The 27,672-nt window shown below is 41.7% G+C and overlaps 1 protein-coding gene across 1 annotated transcript in view; it reads left to right on the top strand.

Annotated features, from left to right (window-relative positions):
- The window catches only part of TENM1 (teneurin transmembrane protein 1), a 786,103-nt gene that overhangs the window by 717,632 nt on the left and 40,799 nt on the right, over positions 1–27,672 (top strand). The window contains exon 26 of the mRNA XM_036840114.1: positions 27,071–27,437. Coding sequence (XP_036696009.1) covers positions 27,071–27,437 — 367 coding nt within the window. The remainder of the gene's footprint in view (positions 1–27,070; positions 27,438–27,672) is intronic.

Raw genomic sequence — 27,672 nt, 5'->3', positions numbered from 1 at the left:
TAGAGTTATTAAGTGATACAACCAAGAGTTGAGCAAAAACTTTCTGACTCCCAGTGTGCAGTTTTCCCACTTCTGCATTTTCAATGACAACTGGAGATGACCAAATATAATTGTATTTAGTGGGTGACAAATGTCATTTGGTTGAGGAATATGCTGTTTATTCACAGAATGTGTGTTTAGTGGCACTTAGGAAAGAGTTTAGTAAAATCTAATCATCTCAAGAAATGAAATTTGCTTTGACAATAAAATCAGCCATTTGTTCAAAATCAATATCTTTTTTTGATTTACTGAAATGTGAAACTGAACTCTCGGTATAAACTCTGAAGCATAACTGCCCATTGTAAGCACTGCTATAAACAACCAGGCCTTTCACTTCAGGAGATGAGTTGATTATGAAGAGATTGGGCTCTTTATTTCCATTGCTGCTTTTGAATCATCTTGCTCTGGTAACTCACTTCCATCTCGTGCCTGACTAGAATGGAATTGGGAGTTAGACCAAGTCTCTTGGTGTGCTAGCAAATTTGAGAGTTGATTTACTCCTTGGAGCCAGCCTAATGCTCTCCCCAATATCAGCCCAATAGCAGATACACAAGCAACGTGGACCTCTTGTATGCAGATAATCCTGTTGACCCACTGTCCATAATGTGCACACTTTGAGGTGTTTGTCTGAGTATCCAATACTACCCTTCCCAGCCTTGTGTCACCTATGGACTTGATGAATGCCTTCTATGTCTTCATCCATGATAAAATTGACGGATAGATAGGCCAAGATGAAATTGTGGCACCACTAGTGTAGTCATCTCTTACATTGTGAATCCATCTGTTTGAACTATCACCTATGGGTTGTGATTCATAGTGTATCAGGAAAGCAATATGATGGCCTATGACCAGTTTTCAAGAAAAATGAAATAGAACAACAAAAAAAATCAGAGTGCATCATATGTGGTAAGGGTAAATAAGTATTATTTCATGAAACTTTTATTTCAATTGTATATCCTGAATAATGGTCTAAAATATAATTCTTACTGAGGGTCACAGTCAAAACAAGCTTGAAAGCCACTACACTCACCTATACTTTCCCTAACTAATCCACAAAGGTATCATGAGAAACCTTACCAAGTTGGTAACTCTGTTTAAAAGAAAATAAGAAGGGCTTCCCTGGTGGCGCAGTGGTTGAGAATCTGCCTGCTAATGCAGGGGACACGGGTTCGAGCCCTGGTCTGGGAAGATCCCACATGCCGTGGAGCGGCTGGGCCCATGAGCCACAGCTGCTGAGCCTGCGCGTCTGGAGCCTGTGCCCCGCAACGGGAGGGGCCGCGATGGTGAAAGGCCCGCGCACCGCGATGAAGAGTGGCCCCCGCTTGCCGCAACTGGAGAAAGCCCTCGCACGAACCGAAGACCCAGCACAGCCAAAAATAAATAAATAAATAAAAATAAAAGTAGCTATAAAAAAAAAATTTAAAAAAAAAAAAAAGAAAGAAAAAAAAATAAGAATACCTTGACATAATTTGTTTCCAGCCATAGTATCTATAAACACCATTTCCTCATCTAAGAACTAAAAAACAACTGTTTAATAACCCATTCCAAGACCTTTCCTAAATCAACATCAGGTTCCCTCCTTACAGTTTGTGGGGCACATCTTCGGATTCTTCTTGAGGTCAGGCCTATGTTTAACCACCTCTAATCGTCCAACACATCTTCTACTGCCCAGTATTTCTCAGTAATTGTAAAAATTGGTTCTAAAAACTCGTTTGCAATTCTCTCTAAGAGGTAATTCTTTCTGTCCAGGAAACTTGAACTCAGTTTAAAGAAGTTTGGTGCTATTTTACAGTCCCTTCACCCATCTTGGACTTTAGTAACTTTTACTCAGTGTTCTTTGTGGTCATTCTGTTTAACAAAGGAAACAAAACTTTCCTCTCTCTCATCCATCTGCATTATACCACCTGCCCCAGGCCTCGGACCTTTGCCTTCACTGATAGTCTTCAGGTCTCTACGTGCCTGAAGAAAAGCTCTTTTCTATTGTTCTTTAAATTTTTTGCAAGTCTCAGATACCCTAACCACAACTGGATAGAAGGAGAAATATAAGCCTCCTCTTTGAAATCTACATGTCAATTCAATTTTATACAAGTGGATTCAGCATTTCCTGTTGTTTTGAAAAACTACATATAATAACATTCATGCATGAAAAGTTACAGCAATCCAGGGAGAACAAAGAAAAGAAACAATAGTTTTAGTACAGAAAAGGCACCTTCTTTTCCCCTTTTTAAACTCTTGCCTAATGTGCCTCATCATCTCTTCCTCTCTCCCCTGCCAACATTTTCATTTCTACAGAATGTCCTCCATCACCCTGAGTGATACGGATGATACTGAAACTCAAGTTCTTCAGGGGTTACTTGCCTTTCTTTGTGCACTTCCGTCACTCTCCCATGTGCACACTAAAAGAGAACAGAATTAGATCTTTGGAATGAAGGCCATTACAAGTGAAATTCCCTGCAGGGACAGACTTCTGAATTTTGTGAAGCTCTGTAGGGAATCAAGAAAATATGAATTATAATAAGTTTGCTTGAATAAAGGGGTTTCCCGGGGAGAAAAAAAAAAAAGAAAGTTTATTTTAAAAGTTCTTGGCAGCAGAGATGAAAATCTCACCCCCTCCACCCCCTCCACCACACCCTCCCAATGCCTCAGTGACTGTGGAACCTATCTCACTGTCACAGCAAAGAAACGGTCTGTGGCCACACTCCAGATAACTCAGACCAAGGGATGTGCGGTGGAAGGAAGGAGTGACTTGCCGGTAAATGGCAAGACAGGGAAGATGTAAGCAAGTTATCTGAAATATCTGTAAACACCTCTATCAGGAGCCAGCAATGGCAGTGGGCAGCAGGGACAGCTAGGTGGGAGTAAAAGAGAGGTGACAAAAAGGATAAGAGAAGTTTAGGGAGTGGAGAATGGCTCAAAGAGCAGATTAATGAGGCCCAGGAAGTAGTAAAATGAAACCAAAAAAGTTATTTGACAGCCCTTGTGCCAACCATTTACTTCATCCTATTTGGCTGGTTAGTTTAAACAACTAAATCAACCACATTTTTTTTTTTTTGGCCTCGCCTTGCAGCATGGGGGATCTTAGCTCCCCAACCAGGGATCGAACCCACACGCCCTGCAGTGGAAGTGCAGAGTCTTAATCACTGGACTACCAGGGAAGTCCCTGAATCAACCACTTCTATAGTGACCACCAAATAATGAATTGGATGGTATTAAAACATATCAGGAGAAAGAAAATCTGGTACATACAGCCAATGGAATATTATATAGCCTTTAAAAAGAAGGAAACCTTGTCACATCCTACAACATGGATGAAACTTGAGGAAATGCAAAGTGAGATAGACCAGTCACAGAAAGACATATACTGTATGAGTCCACTCATATGCAGTATCTAAAGTAGTCAAAATCATAGAAACAGAAAGTAGCACGGTAGATACCAAGGGGAATGGAGAGAGGGAATTAATGTTTAATGGGTATAGAGTGTCATTACTGCAAGATGAAAAAGCTCTAGAGATCTGTTGCCCAACAATGTGAATATACTTAACACAACTGAACTGCACACTTAAACAAGGTTAAGATGGTAAAAATGTTATGCGTGGCTTTTTTTTTTTTTACAATAATAATGATAAACTCATACCGACCAAACCTCCAATGGATTTTCTCACCTTCTTTCCCTATTCTCATGCCTGGACAGCATCAGTAGTGCAGCAGTCTTGCTGCTCGGCAGCTGGTTGTTGCAGCAGTCCAGATATAAGCATCCTAAGGCAGGAATGTTCTGCTCTATTCATTTGAGCCACGTGCACTCTGTCAACCCACATCAGTCACAGCCAGTCCCTCCCGCGGATCCAAAGGCTCATGAACGTAAAAATGGGGGAGGGGGAAGTGCTACTCTCTAAGGTAAAGAGGAAGCTTAGTCTACACCAACCGTGGCAGGAAGGCGCTGCTAACTTAGCCACGCTCTTCTCAAAGAGCTCAAAATATCGATAACCTTAAATGTGAAAGTACTGAAATTAGAGAGTGATGACAATTGACTAAAAATGAGCAAACTTCCTGTCAGACACGTTTATAAGCCTGGAACAATTATTCACTTCTTCAGGAGTACTAAGGCATATTTTAGTTCTCTGGACAATTTCCTAATCACCCACTTCCCTTTGACTAAAGTAGCATGTCTAGTAGAAAGAACATAGCCAGTCCTGGGTGTGAGTCCAGATTCTGCCATTTATTAGCAGTGCAACCTCAGGCACGTTACTTAAAGTCTCTGTGTCTGAGCTTCCTCAACAATAGAAAGTGGGATAAAAGCCCATACTGTCTCCTAAGGCTATTGTGATAAACAAGAAAACAAATATGAAAGACCTTTGTTTTCTGAAAAGCACCTGCAACTGTAAATTGTTGGTGTTAATCAGAAGTGAAGAGAGAGGTCATATGGCATTACATGTAACCTTAGCTTTTGTTTTCCTTTGCCCCACCAGTTAGGTGAGTGGCATGTGGAAAGAAGGTTTCACAAACCTTCAGCTATATAGCAATCAAATTATACTGTCACACAGCATGAGATGGCAGTTAATGTTGTTCAGACTCTGATTTGACAACAGCACCAAGAACCATAAAGAAAGTTGACTTTAGGAGTCCCTAGTGACTCTCCACATTACTCACCTGTAAAGGAGTGATCCATTAGCGTTTATGGCTGAAAATTACAAAATAGCACTAAATAAACAATGCTTCTAGTTGCCATATCTAGATTTGAGGAAAAGAACATCTATTTTTGAATCATTTATTCTATTCGCCTCTGAAATATGGTAATTTTTTTTTCAATATTTTATTCTATTTTTAAATTTTTTTTAACATCTTTATTGGAGTATAATTCCTTTACAATGGTGTGTTAGTTTCTGCTTTATAACAAAGTGAATCAGCTATACATATACATATATCCCCATATATCCTCTCTCTTGTGTCTCCCTCCCACCCTCCCTATCCCACCCCTCTAGGTGGTCACAAACCACCTAGCTAGTCTCCCTGTGCTATGTGGCTACTTCCCACTAGCTATCTATTTTACATTTGGTAGTGTATATATGTCCATGCCACTCTCTCACTTCGTCCCAGCTTACCCTTCCCCCTCCCAGTGTCCTCAAGTCCATTCTCCATGTCTGCGTCTTTATTCCTGTCCTGCCCCTAGGTTCATCAGAACCATTTTTTTTTTTAGATTCCATATATATGTGTTAGCATACGGTATTTATTTTTCTCTTTCTGACTTACTTCACTCTGTATGAGAGACTCTAGGTCCATCCACCTCACTACAAATAACTCAATTTCGTTTCTTTTTATGGCTGAGTAATATTCCATTCTATATATGTGCCACATCTTCTTTATCCATTCATCTGTCGATGGACACTTAGGTTGCTTCCATGTCCTGGCTATTGTAAATAGAGCTGCAGTGAACATTGTGGCACATGACTCTTTTTGAATTATGGTTTTCTCAGGGTATATGCCCAGTAGTGGGAGTGCTGGATTGTATGGTAGTTCTATTTTTAGTTTTTTAGGGAACCTCCATACTGTTCTCCATAGTGGCTGTATCAATTTACATTCCCACCAACAGTGCAACAGGGTTCCCTTTTCTCCACACCATCTCCAGCATTGATTGTTTGTAGACTTTTTGATGATGGCCATTCTGACTGGTGTGAGGTGACACCTCATTGTAGTTTTGATTTGCATTTCTCTAATGGCTAATGACATTGAGAATCCTTTCATGTGTTTGTTGGCAATCTGTATATCTTCTTTGGAGAAATGTCTATTTAGGTCTTCTGCCCATTTTTGGATTGGGTTGTTTGTTTTTTTGATATTGAGCTGCATGAGCTGCTTGTAAATCTTGGAGATTAATCCTTTGTCCGTTGCTTCATTGGCAAATATTTTCTCACATTCTGAGGGTTGTCTTTTCGTCTTGTTTATGGTTTCCTTTGCTGTGCAAAAGCTTTTAAGTTTCATTAGGTCCCATTTGTTTATTTTTGTTTTAATTTCCATTTCTCTAGGAGGTGGGTCAAAAAGGATCTTGCTGTGATTTATGTCATAGAGGGTTCTGCCTATGTTTTCCTCTAAGAGTTTGATAGTGTCTGGCCTTACATTTAGGTCTTTAATCCATTTTGAGTTTATTTTTGTGTACGGTGTTAGGGAGTGTTCTAATTTCATTCTTTTACATGTAGCTGTCCAGTTTTCCCAGCACCACTTTTTGAAGAGGCTGTCTTTTCTCCATTGTATATTCTTGCCTCCTTTATCAAAAAGAAGGTGACCATATGTGTGTGGGTTTATCTCTGGGCTTTCTATCCTGTTCCATTGATCTCTATTTCTGTTTTTGTGCCAGTACCATACTGTCTTGATTACTGTAGCTTTGTAGTATAGTCTGAAGTCAGGGAGCCTGATTCCTCCAGCTCCGTTTTTCTTTCTCAAGATTGCTTTGGCTATTCGGGGTCTTTTGTGTTTCCATACAAATTGTGAAATTTTTTGTTCTAGTTCTGTGAAAAATGCCAGTGGTAGTTTGATAGGGATTGCACTCAATCTGTAGATTGCTTTGGGTAGTAGAGTCATTTTCACAATGTTGATTCTTCCAATCCAAGAACATGGTATATCTCTCCATATGTTTCTATCATCTTTAATTTCTTTCATCAGTGTCTTACAGTTTTCTGCATACAGGTCTTTTGTCTCCTTAGGTAAGTTTATTCCTAGGTATTTTATTCTTTTTGTTGCAATGGTAAATGGGAGTGTTTCCTTAATTTCTCTTTCAGATTTTTCATCATTAGTGTATAGGAATGCAAGAGATGTCTGTGCATTAATTTTGTATCCTGCTACTTTACCAAATTCATTGATTAGCTCTAGTAGTTTTCTGATAGCATCTTTAGGATTCTCTATGTATAGTATCATGTCATCTGCAAACAGTGACAGCTTTACTTCTTCTTTTCCAATTTGGATTCCTTTTATTTCTTTTTCTTCTCTTATTGCTGTGGCTAAAACTTCTAAAACTATGCTGAATAATAGTGGTGAGAGTGGACAACCTTCTCTTGTTCCTGATCTTAGAGGAAATGGTTTCACTTTTTCACCATTGAGGATGATGTTGGCTGTGGCTTTGTCATATATGGCCTTTATTATGTTGAGGTAAGTTCCCTCTGTGCCTGCTTTCTGGAGGGTTTTTATCATAAGTGGTTGTTGAATTTTGTCAAAAGCTTTTTCTGCATCTATTGAGATGATCATATGGTTTTTCTCCTTCGGTTTGTTAATACGGCGTATCACATTGATTCGTTTGCGTATACTGAAGAATCCTTGCATTCCTGGGATAAACCCCACTTGATCATGCTGTATGATCCTTTTAATGTGCTGTTGCATTCTGTTTGCTAGTATTTTGTTGAGTATTTTTGTATCTATGTTCATCAGTGATATTGGCCTGTAGTTGTCTTTCTTTGTGACATCTTTTTCTGGTTTTGGTATCAGGGTGATGGTGGCCTCATAGAATGAGTTTGGGAGTGTTCCTCCCTCTGATACATTTTGGAAGAGTTTGAGAAGGATAGGTGTTAGCTCTTCTCTAAATGTTTGATAGAATTTGCGTGTGAAGCCATCTCATCCTGGGCTTTTGTTTGTTGGAAGATTTTTAATCACAGTCTCAATTTCAGTGCTTGTGATTGGTCTGTTTATATTTTCTGTTTCTTCCTGGTTCAGTCTCAGAAGGTTGTGCTTTTCTAAGAATTTGTCCATTTCTTCCAGGTTGTCCATTTTATTGGCATAGAGTTGCTTGTAGTAATCTCTCATGATCCTTTGTATTTCTGCAGTGTCAGTTGTTACTTCTCCTTTTTCATTTATAATTCTATTGATTTGAGTCTTCTCCCTTTTTTTCTTGATGAGTCTTGCTAATGGTTTATCACTTTTGTTTATCTTCTCAAAGAACCAGCTTTAGTTTTATTGATCTTTGCTATTGTTTCCTTCATTTCTTTTTCATTTATTTCTGATCTGATCTTTATGATTTCTTTCCTTCTGCTAACTTTGGCGTTTTTTTGTTCTTCTTTCTCTAATTGCTTTAGGTGTAAGGTTAGGTTGTTTATTTGAGATGTTTCTTGTTTCTTGAGGTAGGTTTGTATTACTATAAACTCTCCTCTTAGAACTGCTTTTGCTGTACCACATAGGCTGTAGGTTGTTGTGTTTTCATTGTCATTTGTTTCTAGGTATTTTTTGGTTTCGTCTTTGATTTCATCAGTTATCTCTTGGTTATTAAGTAGTGTATTGTTTAGCCTCCATGTGTTTGTATTTTTCACAGATTTTTTCCTGCAATTGATATCTAGTCTCATAGCATTGTGGTTGGAAAAGATACTTGATATGATTTCAATTTTCTTAAATTTACCGAGGCTTGATTTGTGACCCAAGATATGATCTATCCCGGAGAATGTTCCATGAGCACTTGAGAAGAAAGTGTATTCTGTTGTTTTTGGATGGAATGTCCTATAAATATCAATTAAGTCCATCTTGTTTAATGTATTATTTAAAGCTTGTGTTTCCTTATTTATTTTCATTTTGGATGATCTGTCCATTGGTGAAAGTGGGGTGTTAAAGTCCCCTACTATGGTTGTGTTACTGTCAATTTCCCCTTTTATGGCTGTTAGTATTTGCCTTATGTATTGAGGTGCTCCTATGTTGGGTGCATAAATATTTACAATTGTTATACCTTCTTCTTGGATTGATCCCTTGAACATTATGTAGTGTCCTTCTTTGTCTCTTGTAATAGTCTTTATGTTAAAGTCTATTTTGTCTGATACGAGAATTGCTACTCCAGCTTTCTTTTGATTTCCATTTGCATGGAATATCTTTTTCCATGCCCTCACTTTCAGTTTGTATGTGTCCCTAGGTCTGAGGTGGGTCTCTTGTAGACAGCATATGTACAGGTCTTGTTTTTGTATCCATTTGGCCAGTCTATGTCTTTTGGTGGGAGCATTTAATCCATTTACATTTAAGGTAGTTATCTATATGTATGTTCCTATTACCATTTTCTTAATTGTTTTGGGTTTGTTATTGTAGGTCTTTTCCTTCTCTTCTGTTTCCTGCCTAAAGAAGTTCTTTTAGCATTTGTTGTAAAGCTGGTTTGGTGGTGCTGAATTGTCTTAGTTTTTGCTTGTCTGTAAAGTTTTAATTTCTCCATCTAATCTGAATGAGATCCTTGCTGGGTAGAGTAATCTTGGTTGTAGGTTTTTCCCTTTCATCACTTTAAATATGTTCTGCCATTCCCTTCTGGCTTGCAGAGTTTCTGCTGAAAGATCAGCTGTTAACCTTGTGGGGATTCCCTTGTATGTTATTTGTTGTTTTTCCCTTCCTGCTTTTGATATTTTTTCTTTGTATTTAATTTTTGATAGCTTGATTAATATGTGTCTTGGCGTGTTTCTCCTTGGATTTATCCTGTATGGGACTCCCTGTGCTTCCTGGACTTGATTAACTATTTCCTTTCCCATATTAGGGAAGTTTTCAACTATAATCTCTTCAAATATTTTCTCAGTCCCTTTCTTTTTCTCTTTTTCTCCTGGGACCCCTATAATTCGAATGTTGGTGCATTTAATGCTGTCCCAGAGGTCTCTGAGACTGTCCTCAATTCTTTTCATTCTTTTTTCTTTATTCTGCTCTGCAGTAGTTATTTCCACTATTTTATCTTCCAGGTCACTTATCCGTTCTTCTGCCTCAGTTATTCTGCCATTGATTCCTTCTAGAGAATTTTTAATTTCATTTATTGAGTTGTTCATCATTGTTTGTTTGCTTTTTAGTTCTTCTGGGCCCTTGTTAAACGTTTCTTGTATTTTCTCCATTCTATTTCCAAGATTTTGGATCATCTTTACTATCATTATTCTGAATTCTTTTTCAGGTAGACTGCCTATTTCCTCTTCATTTGTTTGGTCTGGTGGGTTTTTACCTTGCTCCTTCATCTGCTGTGTGTTCCTCTGTCTTCTCATTTTGCTTAACTTACTGTGTTTGGGGTCTCCTTTTTGCAGGCTGCAGGTTCGTAGTTCCCATTGTTTTTGGTGTCTGCACCCAGTGGCTAAGATTGGTTCAGTGGGTTGTGTAGGCTTCCTGGTGGAGGGGACTCATGCCTGTGTCCTGGTGGATGAGGCTGGATCTTGTCTTTCTGGTGGGCAGGACCGTGTCCGGTGGTGTGTTTTGGGGTGTCTGTGACCTTATGATTTTAGGCAGCCTCTCTGCTAATGGGTGGGGTTGTGTTCCTGTCTTGCTAGTTGTTTGGCATCGGGTGTCCAGCACTGTAGCTTGCTGGTCGTTGAGTGGAGCTGGGTCTTGGCATTGAGGTGGAGATCTGTGGGAGGGCTTTCGCCATTTGATATTGCATGGAGCCAGGAGGTCTCTGGTGGACCAATGTCCTGAACTTGGCTCTCCCACCTCAGAGGCACAGGGCTGACACCCGGCTGGAGCATGAAGACCCTGTCAGCCACACGGCCAAGTACGTGGGGAGTTTCTTGCCTTTTGGGAAGTCTGAGCTCTTCTGCCAGCCTTCAGTAGGTGTTCTGTAGGAATTGTTCCACATGTAGATGTATTTCTGATGTATTTGTGGGGAGGAAAGTGATCTCTACGTCTTACTCCTCCGCCTCTTGAAGGTCTCTGTCTCTGGCAATATATTTTTAAAAAATTGAATCATTTTTGTCTACTTCTTGACCCAAAAGAGGTTTCTCTGTCATTTCCAATTCAGCACTATGCTTGGAAAACAGACACTAGAATTTTAGAGCCGGTTAATTATTCCTCCTTGTGAAGGTTAATTCAATAAATGACCCAATTGTTGATTAAGTGTCATCGCTTTTTTTAATGTGAAAGCACTTGGAAAAGTATGAACTGCTTTACAAATGTAAGGGATGATGTAAGATGTTAATTGGCATCTTCAGGAAATATTTTCTGTTGATTCATCATACACTTGCTAAAATGGAAGGACACAAGAACAAAATACGTCTGCAAGGTGTTTATTCTGATTTTGTAATATCTGTGATTGTCAGTCTCTATTTTAAATGCATTCCTGGATAATGTTATTTATTGCTCATTCAGTCCAGACCTACTCTCCTTGGTCTGTCAAATGCAGGAAAACACCTTCTGGAACTGCAAAGGAGAGCCAAACTTTTCTGTAATCCTTTAATAGAGGGTGCAGGAGACAAAAATCAGGCCTTTAGGGTAGATTCTCCTTCATAATAATATTAATATAAAAAGTCAGTAAAGTTGAATGGTTGGGAAAACAGACCACGTGGATTTGAATCCCAGCTCCACCACTTGCTAGAAGTGTGCCTCTGGGGAAAATTCCTTATCTGTAAATGGGGATGACAGTGATACTTTTCTCTATAGGGAAGTTGTGAGGATTAAATGAGATAATACTGATATATAAAAAATCACTTAGCAAAGGACCTGGCTCATAAATGCTCAATAAATTAGGAGGAGGAGGAGCAGCGGCAGCACCAGTAGTAGTTTTTGACCTTCCATTCACAGAACAGAAAATTGAAGTGATAATTTACAGAACCATGATATAAAAGGACCAAGAAGTTTGGAACTGCTATAGAAATTGTGTAATCTTCCCTTCTGTCCTTTGTACATAGGAGTACCTTTTGCAGAGAGGCATGCATAAACCTGTATATGAGTTTGATGGGCTGTATCAAGCATATGCTCCAGAGACTGGTCTTAATCTACTGTGACCTTCACAGAATGTTTCATGTGCCTAATGCTGATGTGACACTCTATCTAGATCGCTTAAAGTGTGTTCACTGTAGTCATTGAATGGTGCCCCGAATCCTTCATTTTCTTTCTACTTTCAAGAAGTGTCACGCGGACTATGGAGCTAGGGTTGGAATGTAGTGTGAGTTTCATACGTCTGTGAATTTGAGATGTATAGATTTTAGATCATCTTCCATCACTTTGAAATCAAGAGGTAAAGAGCAGCTCATTCAGTGGGTGGCCATCCTAGGTGGGTCAATTTCACAAAAAAATTAAATATAAAAGTAGATAAGTAAGACGACAGGGTTTTTCTAGGTCAATACGAAGAATATGACTCTCCCAAGACAAAACAGAGGCTCCCAGCTAAGTGGAAAATCAAAAGGAAAGAAGTTATGAGGCTAATATATTCATAATAAGAAAGAGAGCAGTGTCCTAGAATTTTTGAAGCAAGTTTAGTGTATGAGTTGCTTTGTCTTTTTCTTTTTTTTAATCAAGATATTCAGGTTCCAAGCATGTCAATCAGTTTTAAAAAGTCTAATGTATAAAAACCCAAATTTAACAAAATTATAAACTGGGAGAAGCATTACAATAAAATTACCCGCAGAGTTTCTTTCTTTCTTTTTTTTTTTGGCTGCGTTGGGTCTTCGTTGCTGCGTGCGGGCTTTCTCTAGTTGTGGCGAGTGGGGGCTACTCTTCGTTGCAGTGCGCGGGCTTCTCATTGCGGTGGCTTCTCTTGTTGCGGAGCACAGGCTCTTGGCGCATGGGCTGCAGTAGTTGTGGCACGTGGGTGCGGTAGCTGTGGCTCGCAGGCTCTAGAGTGCAAGCTCAGTAGTTGTGGTGCACTGGCTTAGCTGCTCTGCGGCATGTGGGATCTTTCCGGACCAGGACTCGAACTCATGTCCCCTGCATTGGCAGGCAAATTCTTAACCACTGTGCCACCAGGGAAGTCCCAGAGTTTCTTTAAATATCAATCATTTCCCTTCTCCAAATTCATTCAAACTCTTTTTCTTTTAACTGCACTTTTTAGGCCTACATCTCTTAGGTAAAATCACAATCAGGGTGGAATAACCTATTACCCAAGATATTTGCATTGCTCCCTCCAAAGTGAACGCTCGGTTGTTTATATAAGAAGTGGAGAACAGCAGGCCAACATCTTCAACTCCAGCACATCCAAATTCTGCTGAAATGTCTGCACACAAGCAAATAGCCAGAGTTGTCAGTGGCCTTAAAATAAAAGTAAAGTACCGTGCTCAATGCTATATCGAAAACATAATTTATCACATAAATAAAACTCCCTCAGCAGTGTCCTCTTTCCACACAAAGGACAATGGCATGTTAGCTCTTATTAAAACTATTAAGCACTAGAGGAAAAGCATCTTCAAAGATCAGGGAGAGTCACAAGATGCAAAGCTTGCAAACTACTTTTGAACCACTCAGTCTTGCACACATTTTGACTGGCAGGCGCCATAACCTGAAATAAACCTGGAACTCTCTAAGATGCAGAGGTATCTGGTTGGCAAATTCAGTGGTTAACATCTAGGGCTTATATGGCCAACATCCTGGGCTAAGTCCCAATGTGAGCCAATTGGCCTAACTATCTTTCAGACTTTATCTTTAAATATAGCCTTACTCTCTATTAACTGTGGGAGGGGGAAGTGCATGAATCAGTGCCAACCCATATTTATTAAATGGAAACAGAATTCAAAGAGAAAGTTCTGCTGGCTGTCATCAGGAGTGTCATCTTTTCATGCAGAAGTTAGTATATTTGTAAAAATTGAACACGGGAACATATGAAAGACTTACCAAGAGGCTACACCTGCTGAGAGGTGTTTATCTTGAGATACCTAAGAAAAACAGGTGTTCACTTGGTCCACCTCAGAATACACTCCCCATTCCAAATCAAGGGGAAAAGGATTCTGAAGGAGCAATCCTAATTTCTGACAAGGAGACTAGCAAGAGAGAATATAAAAGACATTTAGTAGGAAATGCCCATTGTATTATTATTTAATAAGTAAATTCTAAGCACACAGGAACTATTGTCATGGGCCCACCTTATGAATCATTCAGTACAGAATTCTTTCTCCAAAAGATGTATGGGAGAGTGACATGATCCCCACTGTGAAATCATCCTCAAAAATCACAAGAGTGAGAAGCTTTTAAACAGTAAGGACATCAACATGGCAGCACCAGAGAGTCAGAGAAGCTCTGGTTAAAGTCAATCACAACCAACTTCATTAAAGTCCAAACACAGCAGATTTATTTATTTTATTTATTTATTTATTTTTTTAAAGAAGTTATCTTTTTTTTTTTTTTTTTTAATTTATTTATTTATTTATTTATTTTTGGCTGTGTTGGGTCTTCGTTTCTGTGCCAGGGCTTTCTCTAGATGCGGCGAGCGGGGGCCACTCTTCATCGCGGTGCGCGGGCCTCTCACTATCGCAGCCTCTCTTGTTGCGGAGCATAGGCTCCAGACGCGCAGGCTCAGTAATTGTGGTTCACGGGCCCAGTTGTTCTGCGGCATGTGGGATCTTCCCAGACCAGGGCTCGAACCCGTGTCCCCTGCATTGGCAGGCGGATTCTCAACCACTGCACCACCAGGGAAGCCCCAGCAGATTTATTTTATGTGGCTATTTTCTGGACATGGCAGCTTCACAGGCCAGTAGATACACCGAGGATGCTGCTGACTAATTAATTCTCTCAGTACGAGATAGTCTTTGCTGGTTCTGGCTCACTTTTACTAGTTTTCTATTACCACTGCCCCGCAGTGGGTATTGCTCTTCCTTTGTTGTGTATATGGGTTGATGCTGTGAATCGCAGGTAAGATCCAGTCAGAAAAACAGAAATTAGTTATTTCAACAGAGAGAGATTTAATATAGGGAATGGGCTGCACAGGTGTTAGAGGGTTGCAAGAAAAGAGATGATACCTGCAGGAGGCAGCCACCACCTCTAGGGCTGGGGAAACAGAAGAAAGGGGTTGGACTTGTCAGAACCTAGAGAGGTGGAGGATTCGATCCATCCAAGTGGGACCTACTCCTCTGAGAAGAGGATGCCAGTCAGGAGCTGGGAAGTGCAGCCAGCCACTGCCGCCAGGATGAAGGGCTACTCTTACAGCAACACTGACTGGAACAGAAAGCAGGCGGGAAGGAGTGAGTGCCTTCTCCCTCCTCTAGCCTTCCAGAATCGCTTTATTTCCCAGATCGTCAGGATCGATCAAAAATCCAGCTGGTAAAAAAAGAAATGTAGTTTGCAGAGTCCCAAGCCCAGTATCACAAAGCAGTGTCTTTTTTTTGTTTTTGAATTTTATTTTATTTATTTTTATACAGCAAGTTCTTATTAGTTATCTATTTTATACATGTTAGTGTATATATGTCAATCCCAGCCTCCCAATTCATCCCCCCCCCCCCCCCCCCCCCCCCCCCCCCCCCCCCCCGCCGCTTTCCCCCCTTGGTGTCCATACGTTTGTTTCTCTACATCCGTGTCTCTATTTCTGCCCTGCAAACCGGTTCATCCAAAGCAGTGTCTTTAAAGGGGTGAGTCTGGAGCTGGGAGACAATAGCTCACTAACTAACACACTGTGCAATGAGGTGTTGGATTTCCATGTCATTGTTGCTGCCGGAGTCACTCAGATATGCTTACGGTTTGGATGAAATGTTAATTAGAGTGGACCGTTTGCCACAGAGGATTTCATCATTACTGAATCCATAAGAAGCTGTTATGGGGAGACCTCAACCAGAGCTGCTCAGTTTGTTTGCTAGAGTGAGTCTGACTCCCCTCTTGTTGAAGCTCGGGTACTCAATATGCATGACCACGTTTTGCTTTTGTTCAGGCTCAAGTCCGTAGCCTGCCTGCTTCCTTAAATGATTCTGTACACATGGTAAGTGGTCAGGTGGCCAGTCTCCAGAGTTCTGGAAGCATGAAGCCTGAGCTGGGCCATCTGTTGAGGATGTGCTGTTTCGTATTACACACAGGGAAGTGGCGGGCAAAACCCGGAAGTGCACTGCAGGCCTAATGAAAATAAGACCAGTTAAATCTTCCCTCTAGATGTTCATTAGGCCATCTGTTCTTATTAGTGTCCTTATCATTTGGAAACATTACAGAGTTAAGATGAGACACAATCTGTGGTAGAATTCTAGTCTAACTTGAAATAAACTTTTGAGTAGAGCAATCATGACTTGTGACATTTCTCTTCCCATTTAGAACCCTGCCCACTTCTAAACATCTCCATGGTGAATTTTTTTAATAGTTCCTTCTTGAAATATTATACCGGAAAACAGGGTTAGCAGTAGCTACAGAAATGAAAACATAATCTCAGAGTGGCTGATCAATGAAATCAGAACATTTCATAAAAGCAGTGCAGTCATACTTCTGGCCTGTAAATTGCTTTAGGTGCCAAAGGGAATTGGAAGCTTGGTCTATCCTGTTGAGCCAATACTATAATATTAACAACCTGCAACAGACAAGTTTCTGCAACTGCTCAACAGGAAGAAACGCTACCAAATGATTCCGGGGCCTTCTTCAAAGTCCCTGGCTCCTACGCAGGCAGAGCCTTGGCTCTCGACAAGAGCCCCACCCGCTACTGCATGAAGACCCACAGTGGTCTTCTCTTTACTCCAAATTCTCTCAGAGTGCATGGTCTCATCACCTGGTCTCACATTGGATTTCATGTTACCTTGGACTGTTCTCTGGTCGTCTCCCCTTCTGTATGTGTATCTCCCACAGTGCTGGCTATACACTGGGAATTTAAGAAATACATGTAAAATTAAATTGAAATAGAGACACAAAAGAAAAAGCAAAAAAACAGTAAAACTTTCATGTTCCTCTCCCCACCCGCAGAAGTGCTGAAAGTGTTAAGTTCTTTGACTGTAATGATAAAACCCAAGATACAGAGAGATACAAATAGTAAATCGACAAGTAGCATCATGTACAATATGTTCTTACAATAACAATCAAATTTACAAACAAATTAGCTATGGAGTCTGAAGGACATTCTGTAGTTTTCACACTGGGCCTTCATCTCCTGCTGATAGATGACTTTGACTGTAAATTGAAAACTGGAAGTGGTTAAACATTCTGTGTATTCACAAGTGCCATTTCCAAAATTGAGGCTTCAGAGAGGAGATGCAAGAAAGGGTGACGGAAACTCAGAGCAGTTATGCCTGTTATGAAGATGAGGTAGTGGCAATTACACAGCAGACTCATACAGAGTGTGTACGTGCTGATTGCTCTGAGGGAGACTCTGAGAACAAACTTTTATAGCACCCATCAGGCCTTGGGTCTCTAGAGGAAGGAAAGATTTTCAGCCACTCGGTCAGTGTGCTTTTGGACAGAGCTTATGGCCCCAGGAACCATCTTGGAAGGGATACGTGCTTTTTTCTTAATGAGCTTGAATGAAACTCTAATGTAACAGAGTGGTTTCATTCACTGTTTCTTTCCTATTCTCAAGCTTTTTGGTGTCAGGACCCCTTTACACTCCTACAAATTGTTGGAGACTTCAAAGAGCTTTTCTCTATGTGGGTTTTATCTATTTACCTTATTAGGAAGTAAAAGTGTGAATTTTTTTAAACACAAAGCTATAGTAGCCTCAGGCACCCTCTGGAAAACTCCTCTATATACTCATAAGAAAATACAAAAGGCAAATAGTATTAAGAATAGTTTTGACCTCACAGACCTCCTTGAAAGAGTCTCAGGGATCCCCGAAGTCTGCAGACCAAAATGGAAATACCATATTTCCTCAGTTCTAAGACACTATGTATTCTAAAACATAGCATCAATTTGATAACTTTAGGTAGTGAGGAGAGGTGCTCCATTAAATGTATGTGTTGATTATAAGACAAAACCTCACTTCAGAAAATTTAAAATATGGAAAGGGTAGGAAATACACTTCTTAAGATTGAGGAAATATGGCAACTCCCACTAACCTCAGTGGGTCTCTGGAAACCCAGATTTACTGACTGAAACATGTTGATGAAAATTAGTTTTTCTTAGAGCTAATTTGTGTTTTACAATTTTTAAAATGCGTTCATGGACTGAAGATGTTACAGTCAGTGAGGCACTAATGTTTTCATTCAATAAACACTTGCCAACTGTAATACCAGATACTGGAAATACAAAAATGAATGAGACCTCATTCCTGCCCTTGAGGACTCACAGACCTAATAGAAGACAAAGGAAGGCAAACAAATATTTATAGTATAATGGAGAAGTGTTGGATCTGAATGAGTCATGGACCTGGAAGAACAGCTTGAAGTACCCAATGATGGAGCCCTGGGTATTCAGGAATGCTTGAGGTTAATCACTAACTTTAAGCAATTAGTCATCCTCATAACAAAGGGCTACCCTAGTGGACTTTGGCGCATGTGTCGGTCTCTTTGGGACATTAATTTATGTCAATTTAATTTAATTTTGCAAACACTGGTGATCTATCCAGAGATGTAAACCTAGAAATTTGTTAGACTGGATTGACCATATTGGTATAGTCGGTAGCGCCAGTCAAAAACAAAGCCTAACAGAACATTTTCTTGGTTGTGATTGGATTCAGCTGAGAATAATAGCGCCCCTTCCCCCCGCCACACACACACACACACACACACACACACACACACACAACAGTGACATAAGCAAGATAGCAGCCAGACTAATATAGTCCAGGACTGGATGGCAGTTCCATGAGGTCGTCTGGGACCCAGGCTCCTATAATTCTGCCCTGCCCACCTGGCACAGAACTTCCATTTTCATGGCCACCTCATGGTCTAAGACATCTGCTAAAATTCCTGCCACTTATATCCATATTGCATACTGGAAGAAAGGGCAAAAAGGGGCTCCTTCCAGCTGGGTCAGCTCTCCTTAAGCAGCATCGATTTAAAAGTGTGGATACTTCCACACCTCCTCTTACATCTTATTGCCTTGAACTTTATCACATGGCTACAGATAACTGCAAATCAGGCTGGAATGTCTTCGATTCTAGATAGCAGTGTGCCCAAATTTTAAGATTAGTGCACTAAAGGAGGAGGAAAGAGTGAAAGAATGATAGGGTCGGTCTAGAACTAGCAGTCTCTGCCGCCGGCATCTTAGTAACCACAAATTCAGCATTTTGTTTTGACCCTGATACTGTCTGAGCTTCTTCAAATTTCTAAAAGCCATCTGGAAAAAGTTTGGTTTGGGGCACTTGGAAAGCACAATGATACTTTTCAGAGTGATGGCTCCTATTGATCTTCCTTTTAAAAAGTGTAAATTATTGCAAGATGAAACATACCAGCTCTGCTTTGGGGGGTTTTTGTTTGTTTGTTTTGCTTTGCTTTGTTTCCTCAACTTCCAAAATGTTTTTGAAACATTGGGGTAGGTGTGATTTAATCTATAGGCTCTGCAGCAAAATGATCCTAAAGATCAGTCCAATTGTAACTCTTGATTAGATTGATCCTGGCTATTCATCTGCAATGAATAACGTGACTTACGTGTCAGTTATTCTGATTGGGCAGCCATGGACACAGACCAGGCTGACACATTTGACCAAAGGTTGAGGGGTTCCTCAAACTCTCCAGCCGTTATTCAGAGAAACACAAGAATGTGGATCTGAGATAATGGGAAATAATTTGCCGGTTGACGAGTCCATGTAGTCTTAGTGTATTTCATCTTCTGATAATTTCCACTTTTTAAAAGCAAGATCAATAAGGGTCATCGCTCTCAAAGGTGTCATTGTGCTTTCCAGCTGCAGAAAACCAAACTTTCTCCAGACAGTTTTTTCCCTCTTTGATAAATGTGAAGAAGCTCAGACAGTATCAGTGTCAAGAAACGAGAAGGCCATTTGAAAACTGACAGAAAGTGATGGTAACAATCTGGAGTTGTCAGCTTTTAGAAGCACGGGGACGTCTAACATGGAGCTGGCAGAACACCTGGCAGAGAGCATTGCGTCCCGTCACTGCACCTTCCCCCAGGTTGGCGTACTACAGAAGCGATAACCATACGCTTCCTGGAAATTCCTGCTGAAGAGGCCTCAGAGATCAAAAGCAAACAGTCACTTTTCAGATGAGCCACAAGGCTGGAAATGTACTAAAGGAGGGAGATGAGAAGTGTCCTGTTTAGGATAGGGAGACAGGGCCGTTTGGGAAACAGCTGGTTTCTTCAGCACAGTTGAACTTGGGGAAGAGAAGTTATTAGCACTTGGTAGCAATGGCAAAATATAGTAACAGTCATGATGTGTTTCTGAGGCTTTTCCATGAAAAGTAATTTCTTAAAATGGATGGAATGGAACAGAAGTAGTCTACTGCTCTGTGTCACTAGCAACACCCTGTATCTATTAGAAAATGAAGGAAATGAAGTCAGCCAAAGGTTGTCAATTACATGAGGGCAGGGCCTAGTCTGTCTTGGTTAGAGCTGGCTCCTTAGTGCCTAGCATAATGCCTAAAATGGGATAAAGAGCCATTTATTGGCAGAAGAAAGGAAAAGAAAGTAGCATGTTCTACACTTGGAACTGCACCAAGAGTACTGTTACAAATAACAGTGGGGAATCCAAGTAATAAGCTGAAATATTAGCCATGAAATTGGCTGACAAATGTATGTGAAATAATATATCCCAATATAAGCCAAATGTTTCTTAGAGGACACATAGCTTAAAAGGATTCTCAAGCAATGGAATAAATGAACAAGGAGGGAATGGCTGGTGACAGAGAAGCAAGGGAAACCTTGAAAGAGCATGACGATGTGACTGCACTTAAGAGTTCATGAGAGGGACTTCCCTGGCGGTCCAGTGGTTAGGACTCTGCACTTCCATTTCAGGGGGCACAGGTTCAATCCCTGGTTGGGGAACTAAGATCCCACAAGCCGTGAGGCACAGCCAAAAAAAAAAAAAATCAAATAAAGGTTCATGAGATAGCCAAGGAATAGAACATTTCCATAGTCAGACAGGAATGAGAAGAAATACAGGCATGTTCCATAATAAAAAGTAGCCTTTACAGAGCTCTTTCTGTGTACCAGGCACTGTGCTAAGTGCTTTATGTAGATTTTTTTTTTGTATAATTCCTATAATAAATTTTTGAGAAGGTATTACTACTATACCCAATTTCTAGATAAGGAAACTGAGGCTCAGAGAGGTTAACTGATTTGCTCCAAGGTCACAGAGTTAGCAAATAACAAAATTTTGAACCCAGGAAGTCTTAACTCTGAAGCCTGAGCTCCTAACCACTTCCTTCTACTACATCTGAGCCTTTTTCTACGGAGAGAGTATATAGCTTCCATCAGATTCTCGAAGGGCTTTGTAAATCCAAAAAAGCATGAGAAACAGTGTAGCAGACTCTAAGCCCGTGAAGGCAGGGACTATGTCTGTCTGAATCAGCACTCAGATATTTGCGAGAGGGGTGGAGGGACAGCTATGTTAATGTGTGAATGTACTGGTGAAGATCTGGCCTCCAAACTGATTCTCCTGCATCAGTCTGGTCTCCCTCCAGCCTGCTCCCCAAACTGCAGCCTAAGTGATCTTTCTAAAGCCCTAGTCTGACCATGTCAACCCCCAACTTTAAAGATCTTCATTGACTCCTCAACACACTCAGTTCAAGTCTAAAGTCCTTAGCCTACACAGCCCTTCATGGCTTAATGCAGTGGTTCTCAACAAGGGACAGTTTTCCCCTTACGGGACATTTGGTAATGTCTGGAGACATTTTTGGTTGTCACAGCTCAAGGGAAGGTGCTACTTGCATTTAGTGAATAAAGGCCAGAGACGCTGCTAAATATCTTGTACTGCACAGGACAGGCCCCACAACAAAGAATCATCTGGTCCCAAATGACAATAGTGCCTCAGTGGAGAGACTTAAAATTAGTCCCCGGCAAACACTGAAACTTCATTTACCACCACTACCTACCCTACTTATGCTCCAGCAATCCCAGACTGCGGTGAGCTCCACACTCCCATATGGTTTCGTGCTTCTGTGCTTTTGTTCATTCTTTTCCCTCTGCTGAGATCACTCTTCCCACCTTGCTTTTTCTCAGTACCTTTGCTTCATCCTTCAAGGTTAAGTTTACATTTCTCTTCTAGGACTATTGCCCCAAACTTCCTCCTCTGTGTTCCCATGTCACCCTGGGCATGTGTCTATCGTGTCACTTAACCACGTGATATTGAAATGACCTGCTTCTGTATCTGCCTTCTGTCACTTGACTGTGAACTCATAAAGGGCAAGGACTTTTTTAATTTACCTTTATAATAGTGCCTGAGACAGAGTAGGCACCACAAAGCATTGAACTGAAAGGTAACAACTGACAGAGAGAAAGACAAATCACTCAACTCCTAATGAGCTTTGACCTTCTCAGCAACAACAACAAAAAAGGTTGACATCAACCTTTAGGTTGAATCTAACCAGGTAAAGGGGAGGCCAGACTTGGTGAGGAGAGCGTGAAGAAACATGTCCACTCTTCTAGGTGAGGAATCAGACGGCGTAGAGGCGAAGAGCAGACATCTGAAAATGGGGATATTGATAGTTTCTTTCTCAAGTGATTGCTCTAAGCATATAAAATAATAATCCATGTAAAGAGCCTGATACGTAGGAAGCACTCAATAAACAGTAGTTACTTTTATTAAAGGCTCAGATGAGTGGGCCTGTAATTTTACAGATGTTATTGATTAGGACCAGTTCAAAGGAAGGGGCAGCACCTATTTATATTTAAAAAGTAGGTCAATTTAAAGAAAAATATTAAGTCAATAATAGTGCAAGTGGTGGACAGCTAAGGCAAAATTCATGAAGCTGTTATGTGGACAACTGAAGTCTGGGAAACGGAGCTGAAAAGGAACTATATTGAGTGGTAACTGGACTAGGTTCCTTCTAGCGCTAAAGGTTTATGACTTTGAGACCATTTTTCATGTTAATACCATTGGCTATCCCATACTTTGTCCAGGCACTGGGCTCAGTACCTTGCCTCCTTATCACAATTAATCCACGCAATATCTCTGAGAAGTAGATAGACTATCATTAGCTTCTTTTCCTTATTGCAGATGAAGAAATCAGAGACTCATAGAAGATACCTCATTTGCCTAGGGTTACACACTAGTATGGGAAGGAACCAGCCTTGAAACTCTTAGGGAGAGCCTCAGTTTACAAATTATGGTCTGTGTCTACAGTGTGGGATAACTGAGGAATTTTCTAGTTTAGTCTAATCAAGGGTTCATATTTAGATTTTGCTGTTACACATGGATTTTCCCCGATAGGATTCTGTTGCTTTATAAACTACTACTTAGGTCAAAATTAGCTGGCTCTCAACCATGGGACTGGCTGACCTGAGAGCCAAGTGCCTTCAAGGCAGATTTTCAATTAGCAGAGGAAGACATGGTGCTGTCAAGGCTTGACATCCAGACCAAGAGCCCCTTGCTGCTCTGGGTTATTTCTCAGGGAAGGTTGTTGGGAGATGGGCACATTCTACCAGCTGGCGGCTACACCAGTGACCTTTAATGCTAGTTTAGCTTAAATACATTTTGACATTTCAAGCAAATTAATGTATTTTTACAAGGTGGGGCAACGACCAGAAATTAGGCCAAATGGTTTGCCTGCAGGCCGGGCTACTGTGCGAAGATTCCAGAGCCTCACTGCTGTTCCTTCAGCTCTTTCCGCTCCCACCACCCCCAGAAGAAATGTTTATTTCTCTCCACCCGGACAAATGCCAGCAGCCCTCAGGGCGTAACCTTAGCCCCACCTCAGTGGTCTATAATTCTGGGGTCTCTCTGCAACTAACAGATGCTAATTCTGACAGCCAGAATGAGCACAAAGACTCCAATCCGCATGCTACGTTGTGTGCTATGGAAATGCCTTGGTATAAAGCACCAGTTCCTTGAAAAATTACGTGGAAAAGGGAGCATCTAACATAAGAAGCAGATAGAAGGAACTAACAACCTACGAGAGGTGAAAAGGTCCAGTTTCTGAAAAGACAGACCCTAGACTACTAAGTAGCCACACACCTTTCATCTGAGGAGTTTTCAGAGACAAATCAAATGGGAATTAAAGGGATTCTGTGTAGCTCGTCCAGAAAGTGTCTCAGAAGCACAGAGGCCACTTTAGTCACAGGAAACTGCCAGAGGGTGACTTATTTGATGGAACAGAAAACAAACAGACACAATAGCTGGTGTATTTTTGAGGCAATTTTAAACCTAATAAACATGACACCAATAGTGTTGACTTAAATCAGCTTGGGCGAGTCGGAGAATTTAATAGCTCATCTTCCAACTGCCAGCCTTTATCTCAGAGGCGGCCTTGACCGCAGAGAACTGAGTCCAAGACATGACCTTCTCTGACTTCTGCCAGGTGTGTGCCGTCCCCAGCCTCTGCCCCGGCCTCAGCTCTCAGAGTGGGGATAATTAGAACGTCATTTCTGCCAACTTTGTTTTTTCTGGGTCACTGACTTCAGACTTGATCAAAATACGAGTGTTGGACTGAAATCCATTCGTTTCCTCTTCCTCAGCCAGCCCCAGCTTATTTCCTGGGAGACTGAGCTCCATAGGCCCAGCGCACACAGACAGCTTCTGTACCAGCCCGATGGTGTGTATAGAGGTCCAGAGTGAGGGCTATGGGGGGGTCCACAGCGCAGGCACTCCATCTCCCTGCTCTCCCTCTCCGTGGCAGGGCGCTGACATGCAAGGGCCTCAGACAGACGTGCTGAGGAACACATCACAGCAAACTGCTCTGGGAGCTGTTAAGGCTGGTGTTTAATGTTTATCCAATGGCCTCAGTCTGAAAGGCTCTGTAGAACATGCATAACAGAAGCTCAGCTTTATACTCCATTAGCATTCAAATTCCTAGCTGTCCAGAGGCATATGGTACTGACCAGAGAAGGCCAGCCTATGTCGAGGCTGAGGGCATGTAGAGACAGGAGGACAGGCTGAGGCTGCTGCGTGTCTGGGAGAGACACTCAGAGACAGGGGGCCAAGAGCCCCAAGTGGTACAAGAGGGGAGGTCAAAGACAACCTTTGTCTTCTTTATAACATCACCAGTTGCCCTCCATTAAGAGACAGAATTAGAGAGAAGGGCTTTATCTCAGACTGGCCTTTGTCCACTTCATTACTGAGTGGAAGGCCTCTTCCAACCTGGAAATAGTGGGCCTCAGAATGCGATGATAGCGTGTATCTTGTTTTCAGACTTTTGGATTCAAGGAGAAAAACAAAACTTTCCTCGGGCTTTCACTCAAGGCAAAAAGAATTGCAGCTACATTACTGTTACTATCTTGGCCAGGAATGGGGCAGACTCTTCTGCCTTTGCCTAGCCATAAGAGAAGAGAAATAAAGTACAGAATAAGTGAGTGGTGGAGTCGAGAGTGCACGTAACATAGTTCTCTGAGAAGTGCCCGGTGATAAATAGCAGCTGTCGAGGAAATGTCAGGGTAGGCATTGGGCTGACTCCTGTGTCGAGAAAGGAACTAGAGTAGATCCGTGTTTGCTTGGCCTGTGTGTCCCAGTGCCCAGCACAGCACTGGGCACCAGCACGCCAGACACACACACACACACACACACACACACACACACACACACACACACCCCAGTCCTTTTGCTTCTAACTCCTTAATGTGTCTCAAATCCATCTACTTCTCTCCATCCCCACTGTCGCCAACCTAATTCAGGCCACCATCATCCCTCACCTGGACCACTGCAGGAGCCTCTTAACTAGCGGCCTGTTTGCCATCTCACCTCCTCCTCCAATATGATCTCAACAGCAGACAGTGTGATCCCTCTAGAACCCAAATATGATTATGTCACATCCCTACTTAAAGCCATCAGAATAAAACTGGACATGTACATCTTCCCATTACCTGGTGTATTAGTCTGCTGGGGCTACCACAACGAAACACCACAGACCAGGTGGCTTTAACAAGAGAAAGTGATACTCTCATAGTTCTGGAGGCGGGAAGTTCAAGATCAAGGTGTCGGCAGGTTTGGCTTCTCCTGAGATCTCTCTCCTTGGCTTGCAGACGCCCATCCTCTTACTGTGTCCTCACATGGGCTTTTCTCTGTGCATACACATTCCTGGTATTTCCTTCTTCTTATAAGGACATGAGAGCCCCATCCTTATGACCTCATTTAACCTTTATTACCTCTTTCAAGGCCTCATCTCCAAATACAGTCACATTAGAGGTTAGACTTCAGCATATGAATTTAGGGGGGCACAATTCAGTCCGTAATACCTAGCCACTGTCTACCTCCTGATTCTCACCGATCACCTCTCCCATCACTCAGCCTGTATTAGCCTTACTGAATTGTTTGTAGTATCTGGATGGGCCGTACTGTCTCTAGTCTCTGAACCTTCGCCCATGCTGCTCCCTCTCCCTGGATTGCCCTCAACTCTGCTGCCTGCCATTTCCACCCCATTCCTCTCCTACTGGTCACTGCAGACCCTATTTAGGTACCACCTTCTCTGGAAATACCCTGCCTCCTGACTCCTAGTCTGGGTAAAGAGCTCTCACATCCTCTCTGCTGCCTCCTTCTCATGACATGGAGAGTAATTGCCTGATGGCTCTCCAAGGGTTCTTGTAGACCATGAGGCATTTGAAGACAGAAGCCGTGTCATTTTGGGGATCTTTTGAATGCCCAAAGCCTAGCACAAGGCTTAGCACAGAGAAGGTGCTCAGCAAACATCCAATGAAAGAACAAACCAACCTGTTTCTTTGCTGAGGAAAGGAGGATATGGAGTGAACCAGGTCAAGCCACATGAGCAGTGCATTACAACTTAGGATTCCAAATCCCCAACTGATGAACTGTACCTGAGTATTCCACAAGACAGATGCTAGGTCTGTGCCAATGAAAGGTCCTGTCCCAAAAGGTTGCTGATAGAGTAAAATCGGGTTTCTCTAGCACTCTGTTGTCCAGGTGCCTCTATGACTTTGCTGTTCCATGCATCTACAGAGCAGTGAGAGAGATTTGCATCTCATAGTGCCACAGAAGCCCTAGAGCAGTGGTCCTCAAACTTTATTGTGCTTCAGAATCACGTGGAGGACTTGTTAAAACATGGCTGGCTGGGCTCCAACTCCAGAGTTTCTGATTCAATAAGTCTAGGTTGGGGCCTGAGAATTTGCATTTCTAACTGGTTCTCAGGTGATGCTCTTGCTGCTGGTCCAGAGACCACACTCTGAGAAGGATCCTTCTGGAATTATAGCAGAAAATAATTCACATTATGTTGGAAATGGCATAAATGGTAAATGTGTATACCAGAGCACTTAATCAACTGTCCTTCCGAACTTTGCCGGATAACACCACCATTGCTGAAATTCATGAGACGGGGAACCAATAAACCAATTTTTCTTTCAAGGTAAAACGGCCCCGGAAAGATATTGTAACCTAATGGTGTGTGTTCTGTTCTTTTTGCAGGTGCGATTAGAGTGGCCAACAGACCTTGCAGTCAATCCCTTGGACAATTCATTGTATGTCTTGGATAACAACATCGTGCTTCAAATTTCTGAGAACAGGCGAGTGCGGGTCATTGCAGGGCGCCCCATTCACTGCCAGGTGCCAGGCATCGATCATTTCTTGGTCAGCAAGGTAGCAATTCACTCCACTCTGGAGTCGGCAAGGGCCATCAGCGTCTCCCACAGCGGGCTGCTCTTCATAGCTGAAACAGATGAGAGGAAAGTAAACCGCATTCAGCAAGTTACCACCAATGGGGAGATCTCCATCATGGCTGGTGCCCCCACTGACTGTGACTGCAAAATTGATCCCAACTGTGACTGTTTTTCAGGTATGACCTTTTTAGCAATTCAGCAGCTCCCCCTCTCTGTTTTCAAAAGAAAAACGTGCGTCAGAAAAGTCAAAAAAAGAACAAAATTATTACTTGTAGACATTGGTGTGAGGCAGTGGAGAAAGCAATGGATTGGGGACCAGACAGCTTAGTATCTGGTCCTTGTTCTGCAACTGACTCACTGAGTGACCCTAGGAGGGCCATAAAACCCCTTCATGACTCACTTCATCTGCTA

This window comes from Balaenoptera musculus, chromosome X (assembly GCF_009873245.2).
Source record: "Balaenoptera musculus isolate JJ_BM4_2016_0621 chromosome X, mBalMus1.pri.v3, whole genome shotgun sequence".
Taxonomy (NCBI): Eukaryota; Metazoa; Chordata; class Mammalia; order Artiodactyla; family Balaenopteridae; genus Balaenoptera; species Balaenoptera musculus.
The sequence above is the reverse complement of the archived record's forward strand: the minus strand, read 5'-3'. Positions and strand labels throughout refer to the sequence as shown.